We start from the raw sequence: 13,508 nt of genomic DNA, 5'->3' as shown, positions 1-13,508 counted from the left end.
ATCTTATCATTTTAAAGTAAGTTCACTTAACTAAGATTCAACATTTTTAAATCATTTTACCATCTAAGACTTCATAACACTTTAAGTTTATAAAGTCAAGACTTTTAGGTAAATATCATTATTTCAAGTATACTACTAAAACAATTTTTCATGAACATCTTAACACTTCCTAATTTTTTAGGAAAAAACCTCAAGGGTTAGTAAGTGTTATTTTCATAGTCATGAAAATAAATCCTAAGGTAAGACTTTCTACTACTTTAATATCCAAAACTTCGTAACACTTTAAGTTTATGAAGTCAAGACTTTAATAAATCATCTTTTATCCCAAATCATTATTTTAACTTGGAAATCAAAGAGTAAAATATGCTAAACCATTTTTAAACATAATACTTTCTAAAAATAAAACATTTTTAACAACAACTTATCAACATCATAAACTTTCAAGAATAAAATACAAACTTTTTCCTAAACACATTAAAGGTTCCTTTGATGTTAAAATCATCACCTTTAAGCATATTCAAATACTATCAATAATTTCTAATATTTCCCAACAAATAACTTATCTAATCTTGTCCAAAGATATAGTTTTTCCATTTAAGAACAAGGAAGAAATTTCAAGATTTACAAAGGTCAAAAACTACATAAAGGTTCACATGATTTTATTATCATCCCCTTTAGTTATGCCTTCATAAAATACTTAAAGAAAAAATAGAAACTCTACTTTATGAACAACATAATAAAAGCTAATAACTTTCTATGAAGTATGAGAAGAAGATGAAGAAGAAAAATAAAAGACTATCTTAGTTTGTATAGGAAATTTAGTGTAAAAATAAGATAATGAGGTGGGGTATTTATAGGAGAGCCTCACCCTCATCAAATCATAAAATTTATTGCAAGATAAGTAGATTTAGACTAGCATAGGTGATGTGTCTAATGGTGGTGGAGTGAGAGGATTTGTTGAGTGATTTTGGGGATTTTGGGGTAATAAATCAAGGCATTAATGAGTGAAATCTATAAGATTTAGTAGGTAGATTTTGTGAAGTGACTCATGCGATGCGACAACTTTGGCGAAATGCGCGCGATTAAAACCATACTCGAGTAGCAAAAAATGATCGCCCAATTTTACTTTACGGTTGGAACTTCGAATTTCGGCAGTCCGAATGAAAATATTTTAGAAAATAGTTTTGGACCAACTCAGGGTCTATCTTGACTCGAAATGTGATCACGAAGCCAACGGCGCAATCGAAATTCGATTCCGAGTTACGGAACTCAAAAAACCACTTTTTGAGCCATACTCGGTGAGATTCAGCCCCGACAGCGGTTCGAAATCGACTGTCTTCGAAAATCATGAAAATTTACCACCAAATTGGAAATATAATTACAAGACTAAAACTCAACTAGAGTTTCTTCTAATTATTTACCGAAAATTCCCAGAAATTCATTTTCGAAAATATAATTAATAAAACTATTAATAAAAACATATATTTTCAAGGTAGTAAAATTCGCGGTGTTACATTTATTAGAGACTGTATATGTTGTTGGCTATATGGATCGAATAGTCATAATGCTATATCATAAATCACCGATCTTTAAGTTTTCTTAATCATTTAGCCTTTATTTTTTCTAGGTCTCTCACTTCCTATAAGAGTTAGAATAGCCTTCATTTGATATACCCTTATCGTGAGGTTTTTTACTGGTCTTCTGGAGACATGTCCAAATTAGATAATGCACAATTCTACCATTTTTACAATAGAAGCTACTCTACCTTTAACCTTAATTTATTCATTTATAATTTTATCTTGTCTAGTGTTTCTACTCATCCAATATAATATTCGCATCTCTGCTACATAGAGTTTACTATCTTACTAATATTTTATTGTCTACCATTCAGTTTATATAACATTGCACGTATTATAATCGTATGGTAAAACTTCTCCATAAGCTTGAGCGATACATTTTTATCACATATGGAACCTCAAACATTCCACCATTTTATCCATCACGCTTGATTCATATGATTCACATTAGGGGTGAGCAGGACCCGACTCTACCCGTTGGTCTGATATGGCCCGATTGATCGCGTCCGAATAGGATCAGGTCTCATTGCGTCTAGGCCAGGTTAGGGTTCAAAAATTACACTCGTTCAATATTTAGGATAGGGTAGGGACCATGAATGATTCGGCTTGATCCATCCCATGATCGCCCACTCATAATGTTTGTATATGTCTATTCAAATATGTATAAAGTAATGACATTTTTTTGGTAAAAAGTATCATTAATTCTAATTTTTTCATTATATATACATATAACATTTTGTATGACAAATTACATATTCATAATAATAAATAATATTGAGAAGATTTTATCAAAAATGAGTATGCATTATATTTATTCAAGTCGAGTTCAGATTTAAAGGCTGACCCGATTGATATTTAAGATCAGGTTAGCTTCATGTTTAGGACCGAGTTCGGGTTCAAAAAATGACCTAGCCAATATTTAACGTCGGGTAAGGGACAAACATTAATCTGTCCCAACCTGGCCCATGCTCACCCTTAGTTCACATCTTCGTCATTTTTCATTGTCTTGTATGTTTGATCCAATATACTTAAATCTAATGACTTGTAGTATGATATGACCCCCAATCTTTACATTTGTAGTATGGTTTGTCTGTTTTTGCTAAACTTACACTCCATGTATTTCGTCTTACTTCGACTAATATGAAATTCATGTGCTTCTAAATCTTATTAGACTGATGTAGGCTGCTTTATCATGTCTTTAGTGTGACTGGTGTGTGTGGCTTTATTAGTATCAAGCGACAATGATGTGTTTGTGTTCCGTTTATCATGTCTTTAGGTCATCTTGTTGCATATCTAGACTGTTGGATTCGTATATTAAGTCTACCACTACCGCGTGACAGAAGGTAGCCTACAATTTTTAGACGTCATATTCATTTCTATAGTAAAGTCTCTAATGTTCATACAACACAAGAGTCTTATAGTAGATAGAGGTATGTGGTTCTACAGGTGTTAATTAAGCCACGTTTTGTCACTATGGTCCTTTTCCATAGTTATGTTGACTATCTGGATATGATCGATAATCACATGAGCTAGATCCTATTTGTTTGATGATAGATTATGATCTTATAAATTGACCAATAACAGTAAGATAAAACAAGTATTATAATATAAGATATATGTTGAATCAATTTAAAAAAACAACATGTAGTAATGGCTGGTTCATTTCGATTGGATATTATGAAATCTAATTTTCAAAGGCAGTATTTTTTACTTTTTGATTTTGTTTTGGATTGGGTTGTATGTAAATCATCAATTCTACCAACAAAAAATATAATAAAAAATAGAGGAAAAAAGAAAGATAATAATAAAAAACTAATCGACGTGGGCAAGGAAAGTATTATTAAAAAAATCGGTGAAGGATGGCATCTTCTTAATCTCCGATCTCTTCCTTTCTTTATATTCCTTTCTTCTAATCGATCTCAAACCCTAAACCCTAATCCCCTTTCCTCAATTAATTCCCCTCTCTTTGTTGCAAGTTTCGATTTTGATTCAAAATGGATGAAGAGTACGATGTGATTGTTCTTGGGACTGGTCTCAAGGAATGCATTCTCAGTGGTCTTCTCTCTGTCGATGGCCTCAAGGTAACTTCAACCGCTTAATCTATCAATTCGATTTGATTATGTGTAGATCCACTATTCTCACTTCAATGATGTGTATTTTGATGACGATTCATTCATTTCATTGTGTTCAGGTTCTTCACATGGATAGGAATGACTACTACGGAGGAGAGTCCACCTCACTCAATCTTATTCAGGTTTGGTTCTTATTACTTTTCATCAAAAGTTGTTATTGCAAATCGACGATAGGCGCATTTCCCAATGATTTGTCGATGAATATGGTTTATAATAGAGCATTATGGTGTTGTTTGATCCATGTAGCTGATCCCATCTAGTGGATTAAGGCTGGGTTTTTGTTGTATAAAAAGTTGTGATTTTTGAACTGTGACTGTGAAATGAAGTGTTGATTATGGTTTCTATGTGTTTTTCAGCTTTGGAAGAGGTTCAGGGGAGATGACAAACCCCCTCCCCATTTGGGATCTAGCAGGGATTATAATGTTGATATGGTGCCCAAGGTAAGGTTTTTCGATGGGGAAATTACATTGATCTCCCTTTAGGTTTAACTTAGTTAATTACACCCGGCACCGATCTCAGTTTAAAAGTTACACTCATATTATCACCCTTCAAGGGAGATGAGTGTAATGATAAATATTTGAGGCTAGAAGCGTACTTAGTGTAATTAAACCAAGTTTCAGAGGAGGTTGGTGTAATTTCTTCTCATTCCATTAATCTCATATTTTACCCGACTTTTTTTTGGGATATACTGATGCATATACTCATTATGAATTAGTTTATGATGGCGAATGGAACTCTAGTGCGGGTTCTTATCCATACGGATGTCACAAAGTATCTCAATTTTAAGGCTGTGGATGGTAGCTTCGTTTTTAATAAAGGAAAGGTATGCATTGTTCTTGTTTTCATGAATGATTTATCATAATGGAAATTTTATTTGTTTGTTTATATTTAATTGTATTAAATTATTTTGCTGATTGGAAATGCCATTGCTATAGGTTCACAAGGTGCCAGCAACTGATATGGAGGCCTTGAAGTCCCCACTTATGGGTATATTTGAAAAACGTCGAGCACGGAAGTTTTTCATTTATGTTCAAGATTATGATGAGAGTAATCCTAAAACTCATGAGGGGATGGATTTGACCAGAGTGACTACTAGAGAACTGATAGCGTATGTGTCCTTTTTCTTGTTGTGCCCATTATCATTTTTAGATTTCACCTCCCATGATTTGTATTCCTGTGGTGCTCTGCATGAGCATATTGCAACGGGTTTTGGAATAATTACCATGTCTTATTGACCAAATACCTTTAAGTGGTATCATCTTTAATTTGTCAGTCTATTGTATAGAGTTCATATTAAGATGTTAAGTTATATGGAAACCACTTATATATATATATATGTACATGTAGAGTAAATATATAAGACTTCGAGCCCAAATTATAAATGTGAAAACTTACTCTTATTTGGGCTTTTTGTTTGTGTACATATATCATATATGTACTCAATGCTGCATGTCATGATGTTTATATGTCCGTAAATCGTCTAAGTCTCGTCATCCCTGTAATGAGAAGGAATGTATAACTTTTGTGTTGATGGATTGGTGACAGAATATTTTAAAGTCCTCTTGCCTTTCTTGCTGACTTATACAGAAAATATGGCCTTGATGATAACACTGTAGACTTCATTGGTCATGCTATTGCACTCCATAGAGATGATCGCTACTTGAATGAGCCAGCACTGGACACTGTGAAGAGGATGAAGGTAAATGTGTATTGATTTATTACGCACTTATTTCCTTTTCGACTATGGATTTCTCTTAATTGAAAGTTTCATCTTATCCATTTGGTTGCTAACCTTATGTCTCCCTCTTCATTGTTATATTTCCCACTCAGTTATATGCAGAGTCTCTTGCACGGTTTCAAGGGGGATCATCTTACATATATCCCTTGTATGGTTTAGGAGAGCTTCCCCAGGTATCCCTCTCTCTATATCTCTTTTTAGGGCCATTTTTTAGAAAATTTTCTGCTTGAGGTTTATTAATTCAATTTTTATATTCAGGGATTTGCACGACTTAGTGCTGTTTATGGTGGAACATATATGTTGAATAAACCTGAATGCAAGGTACACACTATTATATACATTTCTTTCCATTTCTCTTTTTCCCCTGCAATTAACACTGGTGTATGACACGGCACACTTGCACAATAAGAAGAAAATTATTTTAACAAATCCTTCCTTTGAAAGTATAATTATTATTTAGATCATGAATGCCATATTTAAGAAAACTTGTGTGCATGGTACATCGTCACAGATTGTAACCCAATTTATAGTCTTTTCAGTTGGTTGAACTTGTTATTTGATCTGCTAACTTGCATGTATTTGGAGTTGCTCAACTCTGCCTTTTTATTATAATCATTGTGATTTTGACTTTATTTGAACAACCTGCTGATATCTATAGGAACTGATTTTTAATTTACTACAATGACAGGTAGAATTTGATGAGGAAGGAAAGGTTGTTGGTGTCACATCTGAAGGGGAGACTGCAAAGTGCAAAAAAGTTGTTTGTGATCCATCATACTTGCCGAACAAGGTAATAGAAATCATTTTCCATTTTGACTATGTGCAACCAATTCAGGTGATGGCGTGAGTGTATACTCCTAAATACCTCAGTTGAAGTCTAAAGGCCATGCTAAACCTGTATTACCCGTTCTATTTCAGGAGGAAGTTGAGCCATGTCCTTCTTGGAATAAAACTAAATTATTGGCAAATTTTGAACTGATTTTAATTTTCGAAATGACCCTTGTTGGTAGACTGCATCCTTTCTAAAAAGAAAATTATAATTTTTTCAACAGGTTCGGAAAGTTGGTAGGGTTGCAAGGGCAATAGCCATCATGAGCCACCCAATCCCCAACACCAATGACTCCCATTCAGCGCAAGTTATTCTGCCTCAAAAGCAATTGGGTCGGAAGTCGGACATGTAAGTTTTCATGCGGTGTATTGAAAGACCGATACTTAACTAAGCTTGTAGAACCCATTGCAATACATGTACAGTAGATCAAGATATTTCAACAGATATTTCAAGTTTTCCTTGCTTTATTGAATTTTTTATTCTGTTGGCCTTTGCAGGTACCTATTCTGTTGTTCGTATTCTCACAATGTTGCCCCAAAGGGAAAATTTATTGCATTTGTTTCAGCAGAGGCGGAAACTGACCACCCTGAGTCTGAACTAAAGCCAGGAATTGATCTTCTAGGACCTGTTGATGAGATATTTTATGATATCTATGACAGATATGAACCAGTCAATGAACCAACTTTAGACAACTGCTTTATATCAACTGTGAGTTTACTTTATCATATGCATTCATGTTATGTACTTATGTTGATACTTGATAGGTTGACCATAACATTTATTTTACTTTTTGACAGAGTTATGATGCTACTACTCACTTTGAGTCAACTGTACTCGATGTCCTCAACATGTATACATTGATAACTGGAAAGGTAAATTTTCTGCACTTGAATTATCGTACCACAGATGATAACCACCAGTTCCACTATAGCATTTAGCTCCATAGTTAATACAATTTACAACTGTGTATTTTATCATATTGTCATTTATTTACAATTTCAATAGTCACCAAACTTACAGAGTCACTGTATTCAGCATATTGTAATTCTTCTTGGTCCTAAATTTTTTATGGGGAAATAGTTGCTTAGCTTTAAGCCACTGCATGTTAGTTGAACGATGTTGGTTGAGAGTCAATGTCACTCCGACTTCGGGTTTTGATATGGCTTCTGAATTCTGATTCTTGTCAATCAATTTTATGCAAAAAGTTATATTCCCTCCTTCCCCTTCGTCAAGCGAAAAATGGCTCTTACCCAAAAATGGCTACATACTGACTATAATTCAACCCGTTTAGGACGTTGAGGATATCTAATGGTTGTTTTGAGGTTTTCTGTGTGGCTGTTATCAAATTAGCATCCAATTTGTGTTGTATTTTTATTTTTCATATTTCTTAATTTATACAATGGCTTTCTGGCCATGAGTGCTCGGATTCAAACTCCCAATGGTCACTCTCTCCCGGTCCCCTTGAAAATAAAAATGTGTTTGCCCATAAAAAACAATGTCTGTCTTGCTGGAAATTGATAGTTAATAGTTTTGTAGTTTCACTGATTGCATGTATTTTTTAATAAAAAAATATTTTTCTATTGAATAATTTTCTTGATATGAAGTTTTTATCTCTTCTAGGATCAATCATATATGCTTTCAACTAAATTAATTTCTACATGAATTTTCTTAAAATGTTGACTTAATAAATTAGTCATTTGCTCAAGAGTGCCAGTGGATGAAAAAGTTGAAGATTCTAGCTGTTTTTTATTTTATTGCAATCGCAGTAACACACTAATGAGTCAAACATAAAGCCATACATTAAATAGTAAATCATCATATCCTCTAGATAATTTTATGTGTAATTTTGGGTAACTTGCCTATCCTTACATTCCTAAATGGTTGATTTTGTACAGGTTCTTGACCTCAGTGTAGATCTAAGTGCTGCAAGTGCTGCTGAGGAGTAAACAAAACACTGGTCGTCTGGTCGCGTCCTTTATCATGTTGTGTTGCCGCAGGATCCCGATGATGAACTTTACAACGAACTTTACGAACTTGGCAATGTACCTTAAAATAAAACTATGATCTAAGTTGTTTAAAAAAAAGAACCCTAAAGCTTGACTTGTAGAACATAATTGTGTTGGCCGTGTAACTTTTTCCCATGAAGATGCTTTGGTTGTGTGTGGTGCCCCTGTACCATAAAGAACGTAACGTGATGTCTTGTTGCATGTTATTTTTTCTTCTGAATGTAGTGTTATTTACTTGTTTTCACCCTATCAATTGCATGTGGTTCAAAAGTTGTTTTTGCAGCACAATGTGTCACTTGAGAAATCTCAGTTTTCTAATTTGACGAAGAAAAATGACCTGAAAGTTAAGGAGAATTATCTTGATGCTTAGACAACATTTTAGAGCCCTTACAATTATATTTATGGTTCTCTGTGGTACCATGCACCAGCTTTTTATGCATTTCAATTTCTTCTCAATCGAAGACACCAGTGCCTTGTTGAATAAGGCAACTATATGCATATAAAGGCTTCTGATCCAAACCACATAAAGACAACACATTTTGAAAGAATCAAGCGCATTGGCATAAGAAAACAAAACCCAGTTTATTACTTGGCAACAACAAAATGCCTATGGTAAAGTAGTAACCATTATAATTTATAAGTAGTAACACAAGTTGATGTTAACTATGCTGTATCACTTGGTTAAAAGAGTCTGCTAAAAACTAAACAAGTATAGTATATCTTTTAATGAGAACACTCTTTTGGTAAAAGCTAAAGCCAAAAGAATCTCAGATTGTTCTGTAGAGAGTGTGGACAACGTTATTGGGATTTGGCCCTGCTTTCAGAGCTGTAGCAGCAATGAATAGATTAATGAGGATTTTCAACAAAATCGTATTCTTGAACCAATAACTTTTAGATCAAAAGACAAACAATCTTACAATTGCAGCAATAATCAAACCCGAAAGATATTACACCTTAAAATTTTACCACCTAATTGAATAGAGTCACTACTTCCAAGTAGTCTCTTTTTATTGCAATTTATTTTGAGAATCTATGATCACTCTACCTATAACCAAGTACTAGCCATATTATTTTACTATCTCATGAGATTCTTTACAAATTCATTGATGTTGTTGTCTGAAGTTCCACCCTCACTCACTGCTTCTATAGCCAAATCCCTCCATTTCTTAGCATTAATCCTGAATTGTTTCCCACTATCCTTTTCCATTACTTGCCTTACACAAAACTCAATCTCTTCACTTTTCACAATATTATTCTCATTTACCTTAACTCTTATTCCAACTTTCCAAACATCCTCAACAAATTTAGCATCCATAGGTTGGTCTGTCCACTGTGGCATTGCAACCATAGGCACTCCTAAACTCAATGCCTCAATGGTTGAATTCCATCCACAATGTGTTAGAAAACAACCAATAGCTTTGTTTGATAACACTTCTAATTGTGGTATCCAATTCACTACTAAACCCTTTTCATCTTCACATATCTCATCAAGTAACTCTTTTGAGAGCTTTTTTCTCTCCAAAACAGTGATCACCCAGATGAAGTTGAAACCTGTTCCTTTTAAGCCCAATGCTAGTTCCTCCATTTGCTCTTTGCTTAAGCAAACCATGCTGCCAAATGATACATAAATAACTGATCCTGGTGGTTTTGAATTGAGCCAAGTAGTGGCTGATGAGTCTAAACTGTGAAGATGAATATCATTGTCTGTGTCATTTGGACTCAACTTGTCCAAGTGAAAAGATGGAACAGTAGGACCAATTGTCAATAATGGTAGTAGCTTTGACATTGAATCCACCACCTATATATCATTCATATGAAAAATATAAGATCATAAATTCTTCTACCAAACTCAACCACAACACTAATCCAACTTATCTGTAGCTCTTTCTGTGACACGGTTAGATATTAAAGAAATACTTGTGTGAAGACATATTTATGTAAAGTCAACCGATAAAATTTTAACAACACATCAGAAATTTAATTCTAATTAAATTTAGTCCTAAATTCCAAATATGATGTATTGTATAACTCTCTACAAATTTGTTCTCCAACTCTAAATGAAAACACATTAAGACTTAAGCACATAGGAGAACCCAACCCTAAAGTCTAATTACAACTTTAACACCAGTTTACTATACTATCCAATGAAAATAAATTCTTCTCCAGTATTGGACTCTCCGATACTTGAAATGCTAGAGGAGATAATTTTAAAAAATATTTAATTTAAAAAAAGTAAAAATCTGCATCACTGGAATCTTGTTTTTGTTTTTGACATGTGTTATAATTGTACCTATGAGAGGATCCGGACTCCTAATATTACTTAGTTTCACTAAAAAATATAAAGAGTATCACAATCTAAAAAAACAAAAATTGCAAATGACTTGAGTACTTGACCAAGGTGCAACACAAATTTCATTTTTTTGGGGTCCTTTAAGTGGATCATGAGACACAATTGTGTCCAACCCATGTCCCCAACAAGTATAATTTATATTGTTGTGATTGTGATTGTGTTGTGCATTGAACATACAAAATTACAAATATATGCATGTAACAAAATACTTAAAAGAGTTGGACAAAAAAACCTGTTCCTCAAGCTTGTAGAAGGAATTGACAAGAATGAAGTCTGCTTTATAGATGTTAGAAAATTGATTCATAACCATGTGAAAGTAAGGTGGATAGAACCCAGGGTTGTTAACAAAGGAAGGTGTATCCTTTAACTCAAGCAAAGGAAGCCCTTGAATAGAGATTGGTATTGAAGAAACAGGAAGGTTTAAAAGTCCATGATGAACATGATAGTATATATAATTAACTGCACACATTTGAGTGAAAAAAGCAGCTCCTACTAGCCCAAACTCTTTTCCTACTTCCAATGCCCAAGGTAGAAAAGGGTCATATACTAGGCCACTTATAGGGTAGTCAGAAAAATTGTACTTTTGGATTAGTTCCCTCAAATTCTTGGACCCAACAAGTTCCATGTTAGAAAGATATGATGCTATGCTATCAGCTTGAGCAAAACCACCTTGGTCATAACCATCTGAAATGGTGTCAAATTGAATGGAATCAGGTAAGGATGAAGATTGGAGTCTATGCATGGATTTGGATATGAATATGGTTGTGACAATTGTGACACAAACTCCTTTGGTGCTTAAGCGCTTGCTGAAATTAAGCATTGGGTTTATGTGACCCTGGCTTGGGTATGGAATCATTAACACATGTTTTCTCACATTCACTTTGCTCTTTTTCTCTTCCATCTCCTTCTTTTCACAATATATGTTGATACAACCTAGGTATATATAGCTTTAGCACTTGAAAAGATTTGGGTGTGAATAAGGTAGCATATTTTTGAGTATTCAAATATCACATATACTCATTACTTATATTTGTGATAGAAAGAAAAATATTTAGATCTTATCAGCCAACTATAGCCACATGTTAGGATACTTAACGACAAAGATCACTTGTTCTGAACAATGTTTTATTCTTTGTCCAAAGTTAATCAGAATGTTACTTTTTGTTTTTAATTTTTTCTTTTATTCATGTGGTAATATGTGATTAGCCTAAGATAAAGAATGAAAAATCATTAAAAACAAGTGATCTCTGTTTAGAAATGTTCCTATCTTTTTTTAGGTACACAAACTTCTATATCCTTTAATTCAATTTGTCATGCATGATGCACTAAAGCATTCTTACATTATCCTAACAACAACGTGCAGCGTCAGTTTAAATGGCATGTGTTTACCAATCATTGGTTGTGGTTCAGTATATACCTGTTTCCTCTTAAACAATATTCTAAGTTCAAGTCTTGTATCCAAAGAAAATATCCACGGAAAGAGCTAGTTCGAATATACAGTAATGTTCTCGACTCAAGGAGGATTAACTCTATAAAGAATACATGTGGATAGACAAAAAATAATATGTTTCCTTTGGTTTACATATATACTTGTTGGATGAACTTGTGTATTATCAGTGTAAAAGTTTATATACAATCACTATATGATCCACTATAAACTTATAGACACGATACATTTTTTTCTGATACTTATTATGTATTTTTATTTGATAAGGTTATGTGAAGAAAAAGATAAATACAAATTTTTATATGATCACTAATTTGTAAAGGACCACTAATAGCAATAGGACCACCTTACTTCAGAGCTTGCTTTAAGTTTGTGGTATTCCAGAAAACTACATATTTTCCCATATTTATGGATTATCAATCTAGGACATTGAAATTTGCACAGTTGTGGCATGAATATTCAGACTTGAATAATGTTCTCAGCATAGAACTTGGGAATATGACACTTAAAATATATAATATCAAATATATTTAATTATCATTGACTTTACAAAAAAAGTAATCCAAATAAATGGTGGATGATGAAATATATATGTATAAATCTTTACACTATCAGTTTATAGATTTTAGAACATAATAAAGTACCTAAGTTAAAAGTCTATATTTAATTAATTTCGTGAGGGTGAGTACAGTATAGCATTTTGTCTTTATAGGGAAAATATCACAAAATAACTCATTTGTAATATGCATAAACTTAGGTTAGGTGAAGGAGCCGTGTTAGAAAAGTGTCTAAATTAATAAAAAATATTGAAAGTGGAAACCTAACATGAAATGTTTGACTTGAGATAGAAGGATGGTGAAGCAGTGTTAGAAATGAACATGTGTCAAACACCAAACATATACATCAAGAGAGGTGTCATATCTTCTTAGGATTTAACTACTGTATAAGTGTGTAAGTGCAATCAAATAATACACCACCGATATTATTTCTAATGAGACAAAATTGAATGTACTTTCGGTCTATTATCTACCATTTATTACCCTTCCATTTTTTACACTACACAAATCACTTATTTTTTATATACATATATTGCACTGTATACTCATGTAATTACAATTATTTGAGTTGATGACTTTCCTTTTTAATCTGACAAATGCTAGATGAAAAATATAACAAAATGAATATATAGGATATTTTGCATCTAAAGATTACAAAGAAACTGAAAACAACCAAACAGTTATCCTTACATTCTTTCTATTCATGAATTTCTTAGATGAATTTAGTTGAGTCCATAACCTTCCTCTTTCCATAATAGAAATTTTGGAAAATGCTAACTTTTTTTTTGTACTACCAAAAATATACCATCACTTTATAAGTAAGGATCTAATCTCTTTCGAGGTACATGACTACTCATCCCAACAAGTGTCGC

General features: G+C 33.2%; 2 protein-coding genes across 2 annotated transcripts; one reads left to right on the top strand and one right to left on the bottom strand.

The window, feature by feature from the left end:
- LOC109360940 (guanosine nucleotide diphosphate dissociation inhibitor 2) lies at positions 3,437 to 8,423 on the top strand. Its single transcript, XM_019606171.1, has 13 exons — positions 3,437 to 3,658; positions 3,769 to 3,831; positions 4,066 to 4,149; positions 4,425 to 4,532; positions 4,645 to 4,817; positions 5,297 to 5,408; positions 5,540 to 5,620; positions 5,706 to 5,768; positions 6,136 to 6,237; positions 6,500 to 6,624; positions 6,774 to 6,984; positions 7,074 to 7,148; positions 8,172 to 8,423. Exons 1-13 carry the CDS (start codon positions 3,572 to 3,574, stop codon positions 8,220 to 8,222), a joined length of 1,335 nt encoding a protein of 444 aa, XP_019461716.1. The 5' UTR covers positions 3,437 to 3,571; the 3' UTR covers positions 8,223 to 8,423.
- On the bottom strand, positions 9,273 to 11,591 carry LOC109360930 (UDP-glycosyltransferase 74F1-like). The gene is made up of 2 exons (XM_019606159.1): positions 10,865 to 11,591; positions 9,273 to 10,080 (listed from the first exon to the last, which is right to left on the bottom strand). The coding sequence occupies exons 1-2, from the start codon at positions 11,531 to 11,533 to the stop codon at positions 9,358 to 9,360; spliced, it is 1,392 nt and encodes a 463-aa protein (XP_019461704.1). The 5' UTR covers positions 11,534 to 11,591; the 3' UTR covers positions 9,273 to 9,357.

The sequence above is a fragment of the Lupinus angustifolius genome, chromosome LG01, assembly GCF_001865875.1.
Source record: "Lupinus angustifolius cultivar Tanjil chromosome LG01, LupAngTanjil_v1.0, whole genome shotgun sequence".
NCBI classification, from domain to species: Eukaryota; Viridiplantae; Streptophyta; class Magnoliopsida; order Fabales; family Fabaceae; genus Lupinus; species Lupinus angustifolius.
This window is presented reverse-complemented; position numbering and strand designations above follow the sequence as displayed.

Coding starts and splice junctions, on each gene's coding strand:
- LOC109360940 (XM_019606171.1), top strand. CDS start 3,572: ATGGATGAAGAGTACGATGTGATTGTTCTTGGGACTGGTCTCAAGGAA. Junction 3,832..4,065: donor CCTCACTCAATCTTATTCAG/GTTTGGTTCTTA, acceptor TGTGTTTTTCAG/CTTTGGAAGAGGTTCAGGGG. Junction 4,150..4,424: donor ATGTTGATATGGTGCCCAAG/GTAAGGTTTTTC, acceptor ATTATGAATTAG/TTTATGATGGCGAATGGAAC.
- LOC109360930 (XM_019606159.1), bottom strand. CDS start 11,533: ATGGAAGAGAAAAAGAGCAAAGTGAATGTGAGAAAACATGTGTTAATG. Junction 10,081..10,864: donor TCTACAAGCTTGAGGAACAG/GTTTTTTTGTCC, acceptor AATGATATATAG/GTGGTGGATTCAATGTCAAA.